The following is a 21,919-nucleotide window of genomic DNA, read 5'->3' as shown; positions in this document are numbered from 1 at the left end:
TTTATTTAACCAATCATTGATAACAGGAGTAGTCCCAGAAGATTGGAAGTTAGCGAATGTTGTGCCCATTCACAAGAAAGGTAATAGGGAGGAGTCGGGCAACTATAGGCCAGTAAGCCTAACTTCAGCAGTGGGGAAAGTGATGGAAACCATGTTAAAGGATAGGATTGTTGAACATCTAAAAACACACGGATTTCAAGATCAGAGACAACATGGGTTTACTTCAGGGAGATCATGCCAAACTAATCTTATTGATTTTTTTGATTGGGTAACTAAAATTATAGATCAGGGTGGTGCAGTAGACATTGCTTACCTCGATTTCAGTAAGGCTTTTGACACTGTTGCACATAGAAGGCTTATCAACAAACTACAATCTTTGAGTTTGGATTCCAATATTGTTGAATGGGTAAGGCAGTGGCTGAGTGACAGGCAACAGAGGGTTGTAGTCAATGGAGTATATTCGAAGCTTGGGCTTGTCACCAGTGGGGTACCTCAGGGATCTGTACTTGGACCCATTCTCTTTAATATTTTTATTAGTGATATTGCAGAAGGTCTTGATGGTAAGGTGTGTCTTTTTGCGGATGATACTAAGATATGTAACAGGGTTGATGTTCCAGGAGGGATAAGCCAAATGGAAAATGATTTAGGTAGACTAGAAAAATGGTCAGAGTTGTGGCAACTGACATTTAATGTGGATAAGTGCAAGATAATGCATCTTGGACGTAAAAACCCAAGGGCAGAGTACAGAATATTTGATAGAGTCCTAACCTCAACATCTGAGGAAAGGGATTTAGGGGTGATTATTTCTGATGACTTAAAGGTAGGCAGACAATGTAATAGAGCAGCAGGAAATGCTAGCAGAATGCTTGGTTGTATAGGGAGAGGTATTAGCAGTAGAAAGAGGGAAGTGCTCATGCCATTGTACAGAACACTGGTGAGACCTCACTTGGAGTACTGTACACAGTACTGGAGACCCTATCTTCAGAAGGATATTGATACCTTAGAGAGAGTTCAAAGAAGGGCTACTAAACTGGTTCATGGATTGCAGGATAAAACTTACCAGGAAAGGTTAAAGGATCTTAACATGTATAGCTTGGAGGAAAGACGAGACAGGGGGGATATGATAGAAACATTTAAATACATAAAGGGAATCAACACAGTAAAGGAGGAGACTATATTTAAAAGAAGAAAAACTACCACAACAAGAGGACATAGTCTTAAATTAGAGGGACAAAGGTTTAAAAATAATATCAGGAAGTATTACTTTACTGAGAGGGTAGTGGATGCATGGAATAGCCTTCCAGCTGAAGTGGTAGAGGTTAACACAGTAAAGGAGTTTAAGCATGCGTGGGATAGGCATAAGGCTATCCTAACTATAAGATAAGGCCAGGGACTAATGAAAGTATTTAGAAAACTGGGCAGACTAGATGGGCCGAATGGTTCTTATCTGCCGTCACATTCTATGTTTCTATGTTTCTATAAGATCCTTTAACCTTTCCTGGTGAATTTTATCCTGCAATCCATGAACCAGTTTAGTAGCCCTTCTTTGAACTCTCTCTAAGGTATCCATATCCTTCTGAAGATATGTATAAATTAAACCATAAAAAAGTAATATTATTTATTTTATATTGCTATAAAACTGTACAACATGTTTAATTAAGACTACTCATTTTGACAGGGTTATGAAAAATCTTGAAAAATGTAAGATCCAGGCAAAAGATATGATGTTTTAAAGATGAAAAGTTAACCACATGTAAATATATTTTGCACCTATATTTCATGTTAAACAAGCTTTTTTTTCAGAATTGTGTCCTCCTAAGAGACTTAGGCCTAATACAACACATATTTAACTACAAGCACACTTCTGTAAGACTTCTGTGATAGCTAATGATGTCTGTAAAAAAATAAAAGGGTGTAATGGGGAGAAGAAGAAACGTCACTGTCCATTTAAAGTTGATTCTTGCAATCCAAGGAAATTAGAAATGGGACTTTTCTGACCGTATAAGTCTATGGAACATTATACACTTCACGGAGAAATATATTTAAACACCTGACCATTACACCAACAGGGAGTTTTATTACATTGCATTCTAAATACTGTGAGCGAAAATGTGGAATGGTGGTTGGGGGAAGATATATCAGGCCTGCTTTGCTTAACAGCAGCCTGAGGTTTTTCAGTTAAATGTCCCAGGGAGAGATGTTAAGTTTGCAATATACATTGCTGGTAGTCTGCAAAACACGATAAGGGTTCCCGAAGCAGAGCATTTGGAGAGCAGGGTGGGCCAGTGCTCCATCAGCACAAGTTGCTATGTAAAAGCGACGCCAGAATTTGTATGTGACTAATTTCAACTCTACTTTAACTGGTCAATTAGCAGGCAGGCTTTTTAAAGAATGGATCAGCCTGTTGCAGAGTGAGGAAGAAAAAGCTAGCTAGGAGAGCTGAAGGAGAGAGCGAGAGCAATTGTGTTTATTGCAAGTGTATTGTGTTATTGAAAATTGGTAAGTGGGAAAGCCACCAAATTACAGATAGTTATTATATCTAGTAAGTGCTCAAGGAATTGTATTTATTTTTATTTAAAGCACCTGTTTATTCTCATCAAATAAATCCTGACCTGGATGTGTCTTGGACTTTGATTGCCCCAGAAGCCTGTGGTTACCATAAGATCCATGACAAAATCCTACCTTAAAAAAGAGGCGGTTTGTCACAATACATAGACATTAATGTAGATGCTCTCCCCATTGCAACTGTAACCGCTTCCAGTCTGATGGGAAGCAAGATTTTGGAGAGTTTCTGTGGGACTTCTTGCCCAATCATCCAGTAGAGCATTTGTGACTTCAGGCACTGTTGTTGGACGAGAAGGCCTGGCTCACAATCCCTGTTCCAATTCATCTCAAATGTGTTCTGTGCGGATCAGTCAAGTTCTTCTACACCAAACTCATCCAACCATGTATTTATGGACCTTGGTTTATGCATTAGGGCACAGGCATGCTGGAATAGAAAAGTGTCCCCACAAAGTTGGAAGCATAGCATTGTCCAAAATGTCTTGCTATGCTGAAGCAATAAGATTTTCCTGCACTGTAAGTGAGGGGCCTAGTCCAACCCCTGAAAATCAGCCCCATACCATAACCCCACCTCCACCAAACTTTACATTTGGCACAATAAAGCTATTACACTGTTACAAGCTAATGGAGACAATTCAATATGAATTGTATCTTGGCATTTGGTAGAACAAAAATATTTTTAAGAGATACATTGTCAGAGTACAGCAGGAAAAAGGAACTTCTCAAGACACGCATGTCTCTATTGTAAAAGCATTATGCCATATCACAAAGTTCCAGTTATAGTACAAACATAATAAAATAAATAGCATACTTCAGTCAGAGTAAGATTAGAAACTTGGCAAATTAACATTTTGTTCTAGCAGTCAGTCAGCACACATTTTGGGATAGTAAAGGAAAAATAGGGAAACAAATTAAACTGCATTGTCTAGCGAATTGACTGGATAAGCATGTGTTTTCGGTATGCTATACATTGCGGGACCATGCTGAAAGGCATAGTAGTGTACGTTCTTGTTGCAGTTAGCATCATGATTAAAGGACCACTATAGTGCCAGGAAAACAAACTCAGGGTCCCAATCCCGCCGGTGCTGAATGGAGATGAAGGGGGTTAAAAACTCACCTTTCTCCAGCGCTGGGCTCCCTCGGCGCTGGGGACTCTCCTCCTCCTTTCCCCGTCATCGGCTGAATGTGCATACACGGCAAGAGCCGCGCATGCATTCAGCCAGTCTCATAGGAAAACATTCTCAATGCTTTCCTATGGACGCTGGCGTCTTCTCACTGTGAAAATCACAGTGAGAAGTGTGGAAGCGCCTCTAGCGGCTGTCAATGAGACAGCCACTAGAGGCTGGATTAACCCATGTGTAAACATAGCGGTTTCTCTGAAACTGCTATGCTTACAGCAGAAAGGGTTAATCGTAGATGGACCTGGCACCCAGATCACTTCATTAAGCTGAAGTGGTCTGGGTGCCTATAGTGGTCCTTTAAGTCAGAAAGATTTTTATCTAAAGCAGGCTAGGCACTTGTGTCTAAATGTATGCCATTGGCTAAACTTTTATGCAGGTTAGGTACAGCAGACATAACAGTGCTAGTAGTAAACAAAACTAGTTGTACAAGGTAAAGGCTAAGCTTACTTGTCTGGATAGGAAAAGCCTAAGAGACATTATAATTAGTAGTTAATGCTATGCAATGAGTAACTTTTAAGGCATGGCTAGAACCAATTGACATGCATAGAAGAAGTGCGGCAGTTCTGTCTAAGAATTATGCTAGATATGCCACCGAGTCCTGACACATTCTGCCACTACAGCTACTCGTGTTGTGGGAATTAAATTGGAGTACGAAAAAACTAAAAATAAATGCATAAGTAAGTGAGAAACCTAATCATGAGCGTGAACTTGGATGAGTCAAATGGTGTCCGATACTAGTAGTGGAGAACACGTTGGGGGGGGTTAGCGAGCAGGTTCTGCGGACCAGAAAGTCCTATGGAAGGCCAGCACCTGTATTCCACAGACTCGGGAACACTTTGAGACTGAGTCTTCCCCATTTCGGGCGCTATGGAAGGCCCAAATCTACTGCCGCCGCGTGTGGCGGTTGGGCTTCCAACGATGTGAGCGATGCTGTGGAGGCTTTCTCCGTGTGGCCTTCGGCCCAGGTTGGTACTTGGCACGAGTAGTGGATGCAGGAATTGCCAAAGAGAGGCCCACTCTGTCTGAACTCCTCACCTCTGACTCAGGGCTAGGTGACGTCTGTGCGGTCATTGCTGCAGATGGTCCCAAATCATTGGAACAACTTGTCTTTTTGCAGGAGTGAGTGCTCCACCAGATTGTGACAGTTCCCACCAGGATGTGTTAGTGTAGGCACTGGCAGTTGGGTCGTGTCCGCCATCTTTCTAGGCCCGTTGTCTTTGTAGCTTGTGCTATATAGTACTGCCGGGGCCGGTGGTGATGTGTGCATTGGGTCGGTGGGGACACCTCTGTCGGTCCGTAGGGGGGGAACGGGGTGGCAGTGGGAGAGCAGCCGGCTCCAACACACCGTCAATGCTTGTATGCCGCTAAATGAGTTTTTGGCCCCCCGCTGCCCTGCCACAGTTTTTGTTCTGATATTAATTTCAGTGGAAGTTTGAAACTCTTCAGCAATGGAATCAGCAGAGCATTGGTGACTTTTACTCACCATGTGCCTTAACACTTGGTGACTTCGCTCTGTGACTTTACATGGTTTTCCGCTTCGTGGTGAGTTGCTGCTTCCCCTACCACTTTTCAATACCACTTAGTTTAACAAGGGATGACATTTTAATAACTGACTTATTGCAAAGTAGGCATCCTATCAGAGTACCACGTTTGAATTCACTGAGGTCTTCAAAAGGACCTATTTTTTTCACAAAAGTTTTGTAAATGCAGACTGCATGGATAGGTGCCTGACTTTATACACCTGTGGCAATGAATCTGATTGAAACACCTAAATTAATAATTAAGAGCTGTGTCCCAAAACTTCCATATAGTGTAGATTGGTTGTTTGGAATTTAGAAGATGGTAAATAAAAGAGCATTTGCTGTATATTTAAAACCATTGCCTTCTTTAGTCTTATTCATGAATCTAAGACACTGGAAGCGTTAATGTCAATTAGTGAGGTCAAAGTGTAAAAATGTGTTTCATCTTGATACTGTGTTTTAACTTCTCAGGTTTACTGGAACCTTCACCTTAAATCCAGAGATGTCTGTGGACGACAAAGAACCCCTTTCCGGTACTCTGGAAAGGAGATTTGGGGTCTATGGAATCAGAGATGAAGAGGAGATGGTTCATGTAAGATCATTTCCACTATTACTACTGTAGTGCGTAGGTGTGGCCAACAGGTGGCTTTCCCGCTATTACGGACCTATGCAGCTACATTTCTCATGACCCTTTCCTAGTCTCTTATTTGGTACAGATTCCTGGGAGCTATATAGCTATGGAAATTGGTTAGATACCGGTTTGCTGTCAGTTTTTTTTGCCATACGCAAAAGCTGCTGTAAAGCATTTATTGTGAACTATTACCTTGGGCCTGAAAAAAATGTTTCTGACTCGTGTTAAGAACCCCTATTCTAGAGTTAATTTGTGCTCTTCTTTCCTTACAGATTTTTCTCATTATTCTTCGAGCATTGAAACTTGTGAGTCGTCTGGTGTTGTCTCTGCAACCTGTCCCATTTAAGGAACCTCCTGCGAAGGTGAGAAAGGCTATAGCCATAAGTATTTAAAGAAGCAAAAGTTTTAAACATTTTGCATCTTGTCTAAAGGTTAAAAGGATTACAATGACCGCCATATTTCTTGTCCACACCTTAATTCATTTAGTTTCTTTTGTATTTATCTCCCATTTGTATCTCCCATTTGTGGTATTTGTCAGCCCTCTGATACTCCTGCTTCTCTTCCCTTATATGAGCTGATTACATATCAACTATTTTACACTATTTTTCCAGCCATGAATTAACTTCTTGAATTGTAGTGTTAAGTGTTTTCACTTTGCCTCATATTGTTACAATGTGCTATTGCTATCTTGCTAAACGTACTGGTACTCTTGGGAAATGTTACATTCCATTACCCCACTATAGTGCCCTGAGGGTGCCCCCACCCTCAGGGTCCCACTCCCGCCGGGCTGAATTGAGAGGAAAGGGGTTAAACACTTACCTTTCTCCAGCGCCGGGCTCCCTCGGACTCTCCTCCTCCTTTTGCCATCATCGGCTGAATCAGCGCGCGCATTCAGCCAGTCTATAGGAAAGCATTATCAATGCTTTCCTATGGACGCTGGCTTCTTCTCACTGTGAAAATCACAGTGAGAAGCGTGGAAACGCCTCTAGCGGCTGTCAATGAGACAGCCACTAGAGGCTGGATTAACCCTAAAGATAGCAGTTTCCTTTAAAACTGAATTTTTTACTGCTCAGGGAAGTTTCTATATTACAAAAAAATGAACATCTCACCATTACCTATATTTACCCATATTTGTGGTTTTGGTATCTAGAGAGTTCCCTATAAATTTGACAGAATGCGCTCTAGTCAAATATCTAAATTCATATGACATTTTTTTTAGCCCCGTTAAGTAGAAATTCACCCCTTAGTATGCTACAGCTTGCAGTGGTGAGTTACTTTTAAGGCCTCGCTAGTTGGATATTACTTCAAATTTTAAGCAATGTTGGGTATTCAAAATGAGAATAAATGGCAGCAGTAGAGCATCCATATTTAGCATTAAGATTATCTTAATCCCTGACTGGTCCAATACCGCTATAAGTCAGTCCACATCCATACACAGAGAATTCCTTCTGTTTTAAAACAATAATTAAGAAAAACAACTTGCAATTAAAATCAAACATATGAATATGTCCACCTGGTCCCATTTTGCATGTTACGCTGGTAGTTTTTAAATGTGTCTTCTGAGCTGGATATTTGTGTTTCTTTACTGATTCTTCTCTGTGAAGTCTAGTGTATCCTAGAAAATGAATATTTTTTGCTTTGCTGGCTTCCTGCAGTAAGAATGTCATTTTTGCTTGACCATCTCTACTCCTGTAGGACACAGAGTTGGTTAAAACCTATATAATGTCAGTCCTGTCACGTCATCTACCATGAAGGGTTTAAAGGTTGTTGACCAAACTGTCTCAATAAAATGGAAAAAATACCAATGGGACACATTTGTGCTTTCAGTTTACCTGATCCTCAGATTTGTACTGCCCAAATGCAAAAACTCGGGACTTTAGTTCTAAATCAGCAGCTTTCTTCTTCCAGGGTAATAGCTGTTTTGAGTTGGTTAATGTGATCTTCGAGTTGCTGAGTCTCTTTCTACCTAGAACAGATAAAGAGCAAAAAAATTATAAAAATAAACAAAAAACATTTAACAGTGCAGCTAATTCCAGTAAAATATTTTTTAGGTGAAGGGCCAGCTGCGATATGTCATTGCTATAAAATCTAGTATTATTTTTTTGACATGGACAACCTTTATGTTAGACTTACATTTTCTCTTTGGTGTTGGAAATGGTATGTTTGATCTCCTCTGTCTCCTGAGAGTTTTGGATTAAGGACAAATTCTGCTCCTCCAGCTCTGAGAAGATCTCGAGCAGTTGCTGAGGGTCTGTGAAGTACAGCTCCGGTTCCTGGAGAAATGACATACATAGACTAGGCTATTTTACCATTATTACGAACATGACTATCTTAGATGCAGAAATTAACTCACTCTAGCTTTGACTTGGACCTAACTTTGTAAATGGAGCAACTGCCCCTGACTGTGGGCAATTTATTAAAGGGACACTATAGTCACCTGAACAACTAGCTTAATGAAGCAGTTTTGGTGTATAGAACATGCCCCTGCAGCCTCACTGCTCAATCCTCTGCCATTTAAGAGTTAAATCCCTTTGTTTATGAACCCTAGTCACACCTCCCTGCATGTGACTTGCACAGCCTTCCATAAACACTTCCTGTAAAGAGAGCCCTATTTAGGCTTTCTTTATTGCAAGTTCTGTTTAATTAAGATTTTCTTATCCCCTGCTATGTTAATAGCTTGCTAGACCCTGCAAGAGCCTCCTGTATGTGATTAAAGTTCAATTTAGAGATTGAGATACAATTATTTAAGGTAAATTACATCTGTTTGAAAGTGAAACCAGTTTTTTTTTCCATGCAGGCTCTGTTAATCATAGCCAGGGAAGGTGTGGCTAGGGCTGCATAAACAGAAACAAAGTGATTTAACTCCTAAATGACAGTGAATTGAGCAGTGAAATTGCAGGGGAATGATCTATACACTAAAACTGCTTTATTTAGCTAAAGTCATTTAGGTGACTATAGTGTTCCTCTAATACTCAAAGTGGGCAGGAGGTGGCCATTCTCCTGGCTTCCTACATTCCATAATTGGGGCGAGGAGTTGGCCATTACATTACTCTACACTGTGACATCAAAATAGCTTATTCGAATTTTGTCCCAAAGGAGCTGCCATAGCAGTTAATTGTTACATGTTCGTTTTACTGATTTTCTAAACTGTGCTGATGGTCACCAAGTACCAATTTAGGCAGACATTAAAGGAAGAGGTGAATCTTGGGAAAAAAATCGCAAATATCTTTGACTGTTACAACCAGTACACAGTTTACAGCACACATTTACCAACAACATTGGAAATGAGCCCATTGTTCCTTAATTCTGCTGTTTATTCAAGTCTTGCCTTGATGCTTTGCAGTGAACCTGTTGGATCTAAACAGATCAAAGCATTTGTAAAGGGATCTTTAGTCCTGGCTAAATTATTATTATGAAGAAAAGCTGCAATAAACTGTCAGTAAGGACATGTGTGGAAAGCGAGGTGCAAATACATGTATGATATGTACAGGTGATCAGCAATGTCAAGATTACCTTGGGATAACTTCAGTGGAAAGTTACTTTACCTTGTGTGTGCTACATGAATTGATAGCACACTTTGCGTGCGTGTAGTCTTTAATTTAACTTAATGTATGCACATTTAGCCCAACAGGAGCAGCAAATACTGTGCTTAACTTTAGTTACGACGGTGTTAATGAGCAGAAGCAAAAGTGGTACACAATTCTTAAATTGTATTGAATTTTTCCATAATCGCAAGAAATAGTTTACTGAATTCAGAGGTGATATTTTACAGACTGTGAATTTAAGAATATATGAACTGACCATTTTACAAGGTAAATTTAATTTTGTTAATGTTTAATTTGTAGACTAAATGCACCAATGACAAATCTGCCAAGGTCTCCAAGAAAGCCTGTTCAACCCAAAAATCTCCAAAAGGGAAATTAAAGACAAACCCCAAGAAGAAAAATGAGAAAAAGATAAAACAAGAGGCCACTCTATCTGGAGATAGTGACGTGGGGGAGAATGAGAAGCCAGCAGACATCACTCCAGTTAGCAGACGTGCTCTTAAAACCGAGAACAAGAGTAACTTAAAGGTTGATAACGAGAAAGAGACTAAACCAGGACCTCGTCCCAAAAACCAGCTCAGGAGGAGTGCTGCTTCCAAAGTGACCTACAAGGAGGAGAGTGAGAGTGGAGCAGGAAGCAGTGATTCAGACTTCTCTTTCTCAGACAGTGAGAGTGATTACTCTGACTTTGTGGACACGTCATTTGAAAAAAAGGTCAGAAGAGTCTCCGCAATGGTAAAGGCAAAGTCCACAAAGGGTGAGGAGAGCAACCCAGTGAGTACTAGTAACACTGATAAATCCACATCTAAAAGTTCCCCCAAAAATACCAATAACAAGAGAAGAGGCAAGATTATCTCCACCGATGAGGAGGAAGAGGAGCAAACTACAGCCTCAAACCTAGGTAGTGATCAATGGGTGGAGGTTTATTTTGAGAATGATGGCAAGTGGGTGTGTGTAGATTGTGTTAATAAGACTGTGGGAAAACCTCAGTTGTGTTACAAGAGTGCCACCAAACCGGTCACATACGTGGTGGCCATAGACAATGATGGATGCGTGAAAGATGTGACAAGACGGTATGACGCACAGTGGATGACAAGTACCAGGAAACGGCGCATTGATGAAGAGTGGTGGGAGGAGACTTTGATGCCATATAAAAGTCCAAACTCTGAGCGAGAGGAGAAAGAAGATGCACAGGTAATGAATAATATTCATCCCACCCTCCCCAATTGTAATACTGTAACGGACCGTTTCACTTACAAGAGGATAAAACCCAGTTTAGGCGATATCCCCCTTTCCAGATGCACAGGCAGCTACTGCAAACACCAATCTCCCGACTGGAACCACACGAACTCTAGAATCAGCTGAACAGGAAAAGCATACCATCCGCTTACACTCCTGGCAGTCAGCATACAATCCAATTCCCCCAAAGAACGAGACGACACATCGCTTTGAGGGTTAAGCAGGAACTCTAGACTGGGACACCCAGTCTGGCTTTTATTTCCAACTCACACATACAGGCCACACCCAGGGGGAGGCATAAAATAACCAGTCAGATACATGGTACAACCCACACATCCCCTCCCCTTAGTGTGACACATAATCCCATTATGCATACAGAGTAAAATATACTTTTACACAACTTTCATAACTTTAAAACCATACATCACATTCACATAAAAATACATATCCACAATCAATCCATTCAGGGGAACAACATATTAAAAAATGGCATGAATCCGACCAGGGGTTTAAAAGTTACTAAAAGTATCTTTTGGGCCCTGGCTTGCAGCATGGCACAATCTGGCCCAAACAGAAGTAAAACATCCCCCACAATGCATCCCGGCTTCCTCCCTTCTGCCCTGGAGATAATTGGAGAAGTAATCCAATTATCTAGGACTAGAGTCAGACTCCATTAACCACATGGTTGCAAAAAGACAGTAAAAGACATAAAATTACATACTGATACATTTAACACATAAAACACACATTTCTACATATCCCCAGTTTAACTGAACACATAAATACCTACATAATATTTAAGACAGTATTACTGTGATATGTTACAAAGTCTTAAAGGGACATTAGTCCCAAAAGTCCCAATATGTCCATCGCTGATTTTAAAGGGCCAGTAGCAGCAATATAAATTATTACATGCCCAAATATAGTGTTTATAGAGCAATATGTCCATGGACCGTAGTCGCAGGGCAGGAGGCTAGCAGCCAGGCCTCTCCAGTTCACAGTGGCGAAGCTGGTTTCGCCACAAATACATACATACATACATACATACATGTAATAGTAGTATTAACCATGTGTTTCTCTGGCTGTTATCTTCCTCCAGTCTGAAGCCTTCCTGTCTCACAGCTGCTCAATCACTGCTCTTGGTGTTTCACTTTGTACTCAGAGATAGAGGCCAGTCTAGGAACACACTTATAGTTACATAGCTGAAAAGAGACTTGCGTCTATCAAGTTCAGCCTTCCTCACATATGTTTTTTGCTGTTGATCCAAAAGAAGGCAACTGAGTGAGAGGTGGTGGGTGTGGCTATTAATGTAGGCCTTTGCTGCAGAAAACTGCAAAATGTGTTGTTTTTTTCTGTTGTTTTTTTTTTTTTAAATCAAAACTAAGTAGAATTGAGCAGTGACAAAATACAGCATAAGTAGGAGGACAAGTAAAATGACCACTATATAATTAACATAGATAATATAGCTTTAACTCTGTTACACTGACTGACTACCTTTTTATTGGGTGCATGGCTTGACGCAGAATAATGAATAGACTTAATTCAATTGTATTCAGGGCTTGACAAATTTGCTTTAAATCTAGGAGCCAGCTAAAAAAAATTAGGAGTCAGTTTTTTTTTGTTTTTTTTTAAACTAGCAAATCTTTATTTTCAATGACAGAAATAACAGATCTTAAATGGACACTATAGTCACCAGAACCACTACAGCTTAATGTAGTTGTTCTGATGTCTATAGCCTGACCCTGCTGGAATTTCAATGTAAATGCTGCCCTTTCAGAGAAAATACATTGTTTATATTGCTGTCTAGTAACACCTCTAGTGGCTGTCATTCAGACGGCCACTAGAGGGGCTTCCTAGTCCAGTGCTGCACAGGGTGCAGTACAGTGCGCAGTACCTTTGTTCATCATCTCCACGCACTGCATGGAAGCACTGAACATTCCCCATGTTTCAATACATGGTTCAATGCATTTCTATGAGACTTTTGACGCACATGCGGAATAGCCCTCCAATGCTTTACTATGCATTGGTATAGCTGAGATCATCAAGATTAATGATCTCCGACAATGAGGCAAGGCCAGCTGTGGCGAGACCAGCACATTGTGGGGAAAAAGTGAGTAAAAATACCTTTCCCATGCAATCAGATGGTGGTAACAGGCTATAAAGGATGTATATATCGCTGTTGCCTTTAAGTTAATAAGCCAGCATTGATGTACTATGAAGTTGTAATCGGAATTTAGATTGAGAATTTTTCTTCTAGATCTGTTTGCAACTGGGTGAAAGGTAAACGCTTATATTGATCCTTTGTAGATGTGTGGTTGTTCAGACCAGGTTTTGTAACTCTCATTATACATAATTATATAGTCACGAATGGCTTTAGTATAAGGTATATCTAATATTCTGATTTCTACCACTAGATGTCATTATTGTAACAAAATATTCAAACAAATAAAGCTTTGCACCATTGTAGCAATTTTGTCTTACTCTAGTAACAGTATAGTAACACATCGCGTTTCCTTATTTATTTTTTCATTGTTGAAAGGACAGTAGGCATTGAGACCATTTGATCTCATTGGAGTGGTCTGGGTGCAGTGCTTGTTCCCTAACCCTGCAATGTAAAAGATTGCTGTTCTAGTGCAGTGATGGCAAACCTTTTTGAGCCGAGTGCCCAGACCGTAATACATGCCAATTTTTTTTCCCTCAAAGTGCCAAAACGGCAATTAAACCCGAATACTGAGGTTTAAGTTTAGAAAAAACAACTCATACAGTTGTCCGAACTAATTAACATATCTGTGTGTGTATTAAGCAGTTTGTGTGTGTGCTCGGCAGTCTGTCTGTATGTGTATTAAGCAGTCTGTCTGTATGTGTATTTAGCAGTCTGTCTGTATTTAGCAGACTGCTGAATACACACACAGACTGCTGAGCACACAGACTGCTAAATACACACACACACAGACTGCTGAGTACACACACACACACAGACTGCTGAGTGTACACACACACACACAGACTGCTGAGTGTACACACACACACACAGACTGCTGAGTGTACACACACACACACAGACTGCTGAGTGTACACAGACTGCTGAGTGTACACACACACACACAGACTGCTGAGTGTACACACACACACACAGACTGCTGAGTGTACACACACACACACAGACTGCTGAGTGTACACACACACACACAGACTGCTGAGTGTACACACACACACACAGACTGCTGAGTGTACACACACACACAGACTGCTGAGTGTACTTTTCTTCCTCCTCCCATCTCTCCCTCAGTTTTCTTCCTCCTCCCATCTCTCCCTCAGTTTTCTTCCTCCTCCCATCTCTCCCTCAGTTTTCTTCCTCCTCCCATCTCTCCCTCAGTTTTCTTCCCCCTCCCATCTCTCCCTCAGTTTTCTTCCCCCTCCCATCTCTCCCTCAGTTTTCTTCCTCCTCCCATTTCTCCCTCAGTTTCCCCCCTCCCATCTCTCCCTCAGTTTTCTTCCTCCTCCCATCTCTCCCTCAGTTTTCTTCCTCCTCCCATCTCTCCCTCAGTTTTCTTCCCCCTTCAATTTTCTTTCTACCTCCCATCCCTCCCTTAGTTTTCATTCCCCCCCCCCCCCCCTCCCCCCCAGCCGGACAGGAAGTGCTCTCTCTGTGAGCACTCCATTTCTGTCCGCCCGGGTATAGGAAACATAAGTTCCTGTACCGCGGTGCGCTCGGCCACGCTAGACAGAGTGCCTGGCAGGAGGGAGCGCTATGCGCTCACCTCCTGCAGGTCACTCCGGTTTTGCGCCCGCCGGGCCGGTGCACCCTAAGGCGGCCACTTGTGCCGCCTTATGGATGCGCCGGCAGAGCGCACCCTCCCTCTGGCGACCTGTGGCCGCGTGCCCACAGAGGGTGCTCGGTGTGCCACCTGTGGCACGCGTGCCATAGGTTCGCCATCACTGTTCTAGTGGCTGTCTACTAGACCAGTGGTCCCCCACCCAGTCCTCATGGACCACCAACAGCCCAGGGTTTGTCAGTATCTCCATTTGATAAAAAAAATGAAATACATAAATCCAAGACTGTTGGTGGTCCATGAGGACTGAGTTGGGGACCACTGCACTAGACAGCCACCAGAGCCGCATCGGCTGACGTTGGTGGAGGAGCAGCAGTGGCATCACAAGGGATGTGCGAGGGGTGCGGACCTCACCAGGGTGTGCATCACGGGGGGTGACACCACCTTTAACGCAGGGCAAAAGGGCGCGGGCCCAGTTGCTCCTTGAGCCCCGCTGCCCACAATAGTGTGCTAAATATTTTGCCATCCAATCCTTCGCTATGCGAGCGGCATCACCGCATAGTGGAGGACTTACTTGCTCCTTCTCCCGACCTACCCTGCCCTTTGCGTACACGTGTTCCGTGACATCACGCGGAGGTAGAGTCATGGCAACGCTAGGGTGATCCCTGGGTCATAGCGCAGCGGTCTCCTCCAAGAATTGCAGAGCGATCTCACACTCCTTCTTGGGGTGACACCGTGAGTTACCTCACCAGGTGACATCAACCCTAGTGACGCCACTGAGGAGCAGCACCAAGAGACAAGTGTAAAAAGTGTTTGTTTAACCCTTTTCTTGCCATTGGTGGTGGTGCTGGGGAGGCACTCTAGTGTTAGGAATATCATTTTGTATTCCTAACACTGTAGTTTTCTTTTCAGGGGAATAACGCCTAAGGTAATTTTTTACCAGCTTGTTAACTGGTCTCTATGCTCTAGTTGAATTGTAAGTATGGTTCTTTTTCTTTTAATTGCACTTAACTGTTTTTCAGCAACACACTTTACACTGATCTGCCACAACATTAAAATCACTAACAGGTGAAATAAATAACATTGATTATATCATTACAATGGCAACTGTCAAGGTTTGGGATATATTAGGCAGCAAGTAAACCTTAAAATTCATGTGTTGGAAGCAGTAAAAATGGGCAAACAAAAGGATCTCTGAGTTGCTTTGAAAAGGGCCAAATAGTGATGACTAGACCATTGGGCCAGAGTATCCCCTACGTCAAGTCTTGTTGGGTGTTTCCGGTATGCAGTGGTTAGTACCTACCAAAAGTGTTGCATGGAAGGACAATGGGTGTCAGGGTCATTGGCAACTAAGGCTCATGTGTGAAGCAAAGGCTAGCCCATCTGGTCCGATTAAACAGAAGAGCTACTGTAGCTCAAATCGCTCAAACGTGGCATCTGTAAAATATCACTTAATTTACAGTTTATTCTTATAATTTAACAACTTAAGCCTTGATATTATGTGGCAATTGTTGAATGCTAAAAAAAAGAGGGTATGTTCCTCGGCTAGAAGTGACTCAGCATGAGTTAACATATTTAATATTTTTACTTGAAAACTTATTCCTGTTTGTTAATGTTCTTAGAGTGGAGTGATCTTTTTATTTATTTATTTATTTATTTAAATTCTTTATTTGTCTAGCACCAAGGCAGCGATACAATACACAGTATAAACCTAGTACAATTGGTACTTGTAGTTTCACATTTCAGAACAAAAATAGAATTAACAACTAAAATAAGACAAGAAAAAACAAGACACTTTACAATGACCTAGTACTTCGCTATTGACAGCACAGTTGAATTGCACTCGATAGGAGCCTATTAACCCATACCTTGAATACCAATTGTCCCCCGTGCTAGTGCCAATAACCCTCCTTAACATTTTTCAGAGAGTGCAAGAGTAGGCAAATCAAAAGAATCAAAGAACTAGAACCGCTTCTACACCATTAAACCCACACAAGACCCTGCCCTCTTTCTCCTAAGCTGTGGACCTGCATCCCGGTCTCCCCCGGCTCCTCCCAAGGAGCCCATGCCAATAGCGGTGGGCTTATCCGTCAAATAGTTTTCCCTTATCCTTTGTTTATCCTCTGTCAGGGTAGGAAACGTATTGCCTTTTGCAGCCAGAGCTCTGCGAGCTGCCATTGTTATTCTATTGACCAATTTCAGCAAATGAGCCAGTATCCCCTTCCCAGCCTGGGTGTCAGCTCATTCAGTGGGTGTGGAATCAGCTCACCCACACATCCCAGTGGTGAGGAAGCTGTAATCTTCAATCTCTTCCTGCTCTGCTCTCTCGCATGCCCTGCAGTGATACTGGGAGACGGAATATGACATCACTCCGAGGGCAGAGCAGAAGAGATAGTAAATCATTAGGAGACCATTGTGCATGCACAGCAACATGCCACACTGCGCCAGTCAGCATCTCCTTATGGGAAATGTTCAAGGCCTCCGTTTAAAGTGTGGAGACGCTGAACATAGGTGTTGCACACTGGGCAGCACTGGACTAAGAAGCACCTCTAGTGGCTGCCTGAGTGACTGTCACTAGAGGTGTTACTAGGCCGTAAGGTAAACACTGCCTTTTCCCTGAAAAAGATTCAGAAAGCCCAAACCCGCTCTAGTTCTAGGCCAGTACACCTGCGTGGCAATGCTTGCATCCCCAGATAAAGTTGTCTATGGCAGTCTGCAGAGAGGGAGGTATAATTTCGAATTTGGCTTCCTAGCATACAAAATGGCCTAACACTCGTTATCTCAAAAATGTTCTACATATACAGAATCTTTCTTTTTTTTTTTCACAATTTTCTCCATTTATAGTCCCTCTTTTTCTTGTTGATAAGGAGGGAATTTAATTTATGAAAAACAAATGAGCATTGCAGAAATGTGTTGAGTGTCCCTGTAATAGCATCAGATTTTTCTATAACACCAACAAATTCCTGGTACAGTAGATACAGCAGCTAGAGTATGTTATGACTTAAAAGGGAGGCACTATAAATTTACTGTAGTGGTTTGGTAGCCTTCAGTCCCATTGCAACATCCTCCAGTTTAATCGCTAACCTTTTTAGAGTGGTTTGATAAAAAGTAAGGGTCTATCCAAGTAAGTTCCCAAAGGAAAGTCAGTCTGCGTTATAAAGCCCTTAGTAATGATTCTCTCTGTGTGCTCCTGTACTTTACATTAACAGTTAGTAGTAGTTGTAAGTCGTGTTAAACCTGTTTTGTGTGAAATACATTAAGCATTATATTTGACACCAGAAAGTATTTTAGAAATTATATTTGCATTTTCCTTTGTCTAAAGTTTGAAGCAAAATTACTGGAGCAGCCTCTGCCAAAATCTATAACGGAGTACAAGAACCACCCGCTGTATGTTCTGAAAAGGCACTTGCTCAAGTATGAAGCCATATACCCAGAGACAGCCGCCATCTTGGGCTACTGCCGAGGTGAAGCTGTATATGCAAGGTAAAAGCAAAAACTATATGAATGCCTGTGTGTGTATATATCATATACTGAACAAAATGATAAACGTTTGTTTTTGCCCCCATTTTTCATGAGCTGAACTCAAAGATCTAAGACTTTTTTTATGTACACAAAAGGCCTATTTCTCTCAAATATTGTACACAAATCTGTCTAAATCTGTGTTAGTGAGTACTTCTCCTTTGCCGAGATAATCCATCCACCTCACAGGTGTGGCATATCAAGATGCAGATTAGACAGCATGATTATTGCAAAGGTGTTTGGCCACAATAAAAGACCAATCTAAAATGTGCAGTGTATATAAATAAGCAGGGTGGATTTGATTTGTCACTAGTCACTAAAGGTTCTATTTAAATCTTGATTTTTAATTGTAGACTCGTGTTTGCTGGTTGTTATAGTCTTTAATATTTGCAACAAGATGAATATTTCATATTTAGAATAATAACTTTTCAAATGAGTTTAACAGTTATATCATTATTAATTCATATATAATAGTGAAATGATTCAAGGTGAGCAATGTCCAGTTTAATAGGTTAATCATTGATGTTTGGAGAACCATTTAAAGGTGTTCATTGTGTGTACACAGACTTGCAGGAGAACAATGGAATTACGGTATTTTTCTGAACTTTATATGTTGTTGTTTTTTAACACTTTTGCTGTGAAATAGTGCATATTATCTCTGCAGCAAGAAGTTCAATTCATTTGGATTATTGGTATTAATTTAGGAATTTTGAATTCTTATTTTAAGCTGAATAACCTTTCGGACTATCTTTTGTTATTTAACCCCTTAAGGACCAAACTTCTGGAATAAAAGGGAATCATGACATGTCACACATGTCATGTGTCCTTAAGGGGTTAAAGGGTTACTCCAAGTCTTAGATAAAGTTTGTCTTTTTAGGCTTAAAATTATCATTGCCAATAGGTCCCCTCTCCAATAATGTTTACATTTTTCTGTAATCAAGCAATAGGCTAAGTGCCCGACATCAGCTTCACTGGAGACCTCACGCGGTCCAATCACAAGTTTTTTCATAGACAAGCCTGTGACTGGACCGTCTCGCTGGCTCAAAACACATGCACGCACTCTGAGCTGGCGAAGGGATGTGGATTTTTTTATTAAAAAACAAAACTAAATACAAACAATGCAGGGAGGGGAGAGCAAGCTTCCCCTAACAGCCGAATTGCCTGCAAGGGGGAATATAATTGTGTCTGTTGCTAGTGTGCTGATGACAGAAGTAAAATATGCACAGAATTGACATTAGGCAGCCCAGAACAGAGGTTAGTCTCTGCCTCAAAACGCTTTTGTTTTGCATCCCAGAATTCCTAGGCACACTTAGATTTGGAGGGCACCCTTAAAAACAACTGACAATAGAAACGCAAAATATAGGCCAAAATGTAAAATTCCCCAACGCTGTTAGTTCTCCTGTGTAAGTAGTGATAGCCAGTTAAGCATCAGTAAGTGCTTCAGTAATGGAACAGTTAGTGTTCACTGACTACTAGGAATTTTTGAGTTTATGACCTCTGTATCAGCAAGACATATACCCACCTGAAAGATTAGGGTGCTTAGATTTGGATATACTTTATTTTATTCTGCAGGTCCTGTGTCCACACCCTGCATTCAAGAGACACCTGGTTGAAAGAAGCACGCGTTGTGAGGCTTGGAGAGGTACCAGCTAAGGTAATTAGGATTGGTGCTGGTGGTTAGTGTCCCTTTAATTCTGTGCACAAGGGATTCAGAATCAAAGCCGTCACATCTAGCTGTAGTTTTTAGCAGCATCAAAGTGGACACTGCTCACATAATTGGCAAGTAGAAAAGTAGTAAACAGATATTTGTGGTCCGTTAACATATGGACCGTGAAATACCTTGTGATTGTATTAAGTCGGTGTGGTGTGCCGAAACAGACCTATAGGGGTAGGCCTGTAAAAAAAAAAAAAAAAAAAAAAAGGGCCCCCTGAAGGGATTGTATAACATAGAAACATAGAATGTGACGGCAGATAAGAACCATTCGGCCCATCTAGTCTGCCCAATTTTCTAAATACTTTAATTAGTCTCTGGCCTTATCTTATAGTTAGGATAGCCTTATGCCTATCCCACGCATGCTTAAACTCCTTTACTGTGTTAACCTCTACCACTTCAGCTGGAAGGCTGTTTCATGCATCCACTACCCTCTCAGTAAAGTAATACTTCCTGATATTATTTTTAAATCTTTGTCCCTCTAATTTAAGACTATGTCCTCTTGTTGTGGTAGTTTTTCTTCTTTTAAATATAGTCTCCTCCTTTAACGTGTTAATTCCCTTTATGTATTTAAATGTTTCTATCATATCCCCCCTGTCTCGTCTTTCCTCCAAGCTATACATGTTAAGTTCCTTTAACCTTTCCTGGTAAGTTTTATCCTGCAATCCATGAATCAGTTTAGTAGCCCTTCTTTGAACTCTCTCTAAGGTATCAATATCCTTCTGAAGATACGGTCTCCAGTACTGCGTACAATACTCCAAGTGAGGTCTCACCAGTGTTCTGTACAATGGCATGAGCACTTCCCTCTTTCTACTGCTAATACCTCTCCCTATACAACCAAGCATTCTGCTAGCATTTCCTGCTGCTCTATTACATTGTCTGCCTACCTTTAAGTCATCAGAAATAATCACCCCTAAATCCCTTTCCTCAGATGTTGAGGTTAGGACTCTATCAAATATTCTGTACTCTGCCCTTGGGTTTTTACGTCCAAGATGCATTATCTTGCACTTATCCACATTAAATGTCAGTTGCCACAACTCTGACCATTTTTCTAGTTTACCTAAATCATTAGCCATTTGGCTTATCCCTCCTGGAACATCAACCATGTTACATATCTTAGTATCATCAGCAAAAAGACATACCTTACCATCAAGACCTTCTGCAATATCACTAATAAAAATATTAAAGAGAATGGGTCCAAGTACAGATCCCTGAGGTACCCCACTGGTGACAAGCCCAAGCTTCAAATATACTCCATTGACTACAACCCTCTGTTGCCTGTCACTCAGCCACTGCCTCACCCATTCAAACAATATTGGAATCCAAACTTAAAGATTGCAGTTTATTGCTAAGCCTTATATGTGCAACAGTGTCAAAAGCCTTACTGAAATCTAGGTAAGCAATGTATACTGCACCACCCTGATCTATAATTTTAGTTACCCAATCAAAAAAAATCAATAAGATTAGTTTGGCATGATCTCCCTGAAGTAAACCCATGTTGTCTCTGATCTTGAAATCCATGTGTTTTTAGATGTTCAACAATCCTATCCTTTAACATGGTTTCCATCACTTTCCCCACTACTGAAGTAAGGCTTACTGGCCTATAGTTGCCCGACTCCTCTCTATTACCTTTCTTGTGAATGGGCGCAACATTCGCCAACTTCCAATCTTCTGGGACTACTCCTGTTATAAATGATTGGTTAAATAAATCTGTTAATGGTTTTGCTAGTACACCACTAAGCTCTTTTAATAGCTTTGGGTGTATTCCATCAGGTCCCATTTACTTATTTGTCTTTACTTTTGACAGTTGAAATAGAACCTCTTCCTCCGTAAACTCACGTGTAATAAATAACTCATTTATCCTTTTTCTTAACTGAGGTCCCTCTCCTTCCTTTTAATCTGTAAATACCGAACAAAAATATTTATTGAGGCAGTCAGCTAGACCTTTATCCTCTTCTACATACCTTCCTTCTTTTGTTTTTAATCTAACTAATCCTTGTTTTACTTTTCTTTTCTCATTTATGTATCTAATAAAAGTTTTGTCCCCCTTTTTTACTGACTGTGCTATTTTCTCTTCTGTGTGTGATTTGGAAGCTCTTATAAGCTGCTTAGCCTCTTTCTGCCTAATCTTATAGATCATTCTGTCTTCCTCACTCTGTTTTTTTTTTATAATTACTAAATGCTAACTTTTTGTTCTTTACTATTTTGGCCACATCTGTGGAGTACCACAGTGGTTTC

The 21,919-nt window shown here is 41.1% G+C and overlaps 1 protein-coding gene across 3 annotated transcripts in view; it reads left to right on the top strand.

Annotated features, from left to right (window-relative positions):
• The window catches only part of XPC (XPC complex subunit, DNA damage recognition and repair factor), a 51,047-nt gene that overhangs the window by 19,941 nt on the left and 9,187 nt on the right, over window positions 1-21,919 (top strand). For all 3 annotated transcript variants that reach the window (XM_063426287.1, XM_063426285.1, XM_063426286.1), the window contains exons 8-12: window positions 5,735-5,855; window positions 6,167-6,256; window positions 9,740-10,633; window positions 17,774-17,934; window positions 19,543-19,624. In XM_063426287.1, coding sequence (XP_063282357.1) covers window positions 5,735-5,855; window positions 6,167-6,256; window positions 9,740-10,633; window positions 17,774-17,934; window positions 19,543-19,624 — 1,348 coding nt within the window. The remainder of the gene's footprint in view (window positions 1-5,734; window positions 5,856-6,166; window positions 6,257-9,739; window positions 10,634-17,773; window positions 17,935-19,542; window positions 19,625-21,919) is intronic.

Source organism: Pelobates fuscus, chromosome 7 (assembly GCF_036172605.1).
Source record: "Pelobates fuscus isolate aPelFus1 chromosome 7, aPelFus1.pri, whole genome shotgun sequence".
NCBI classification, from domain to species: domain Eukaryota; kingdom Metazoa; phylum Chordata; class Amphibia; order Anura; family Pelobatidae; genus Pelobates; species Pelobates fuscus.
Note: the sequence above shows the minus strand (reverse complement) of the source record. Positions and strands in the feature narration are given on the sequence as shown.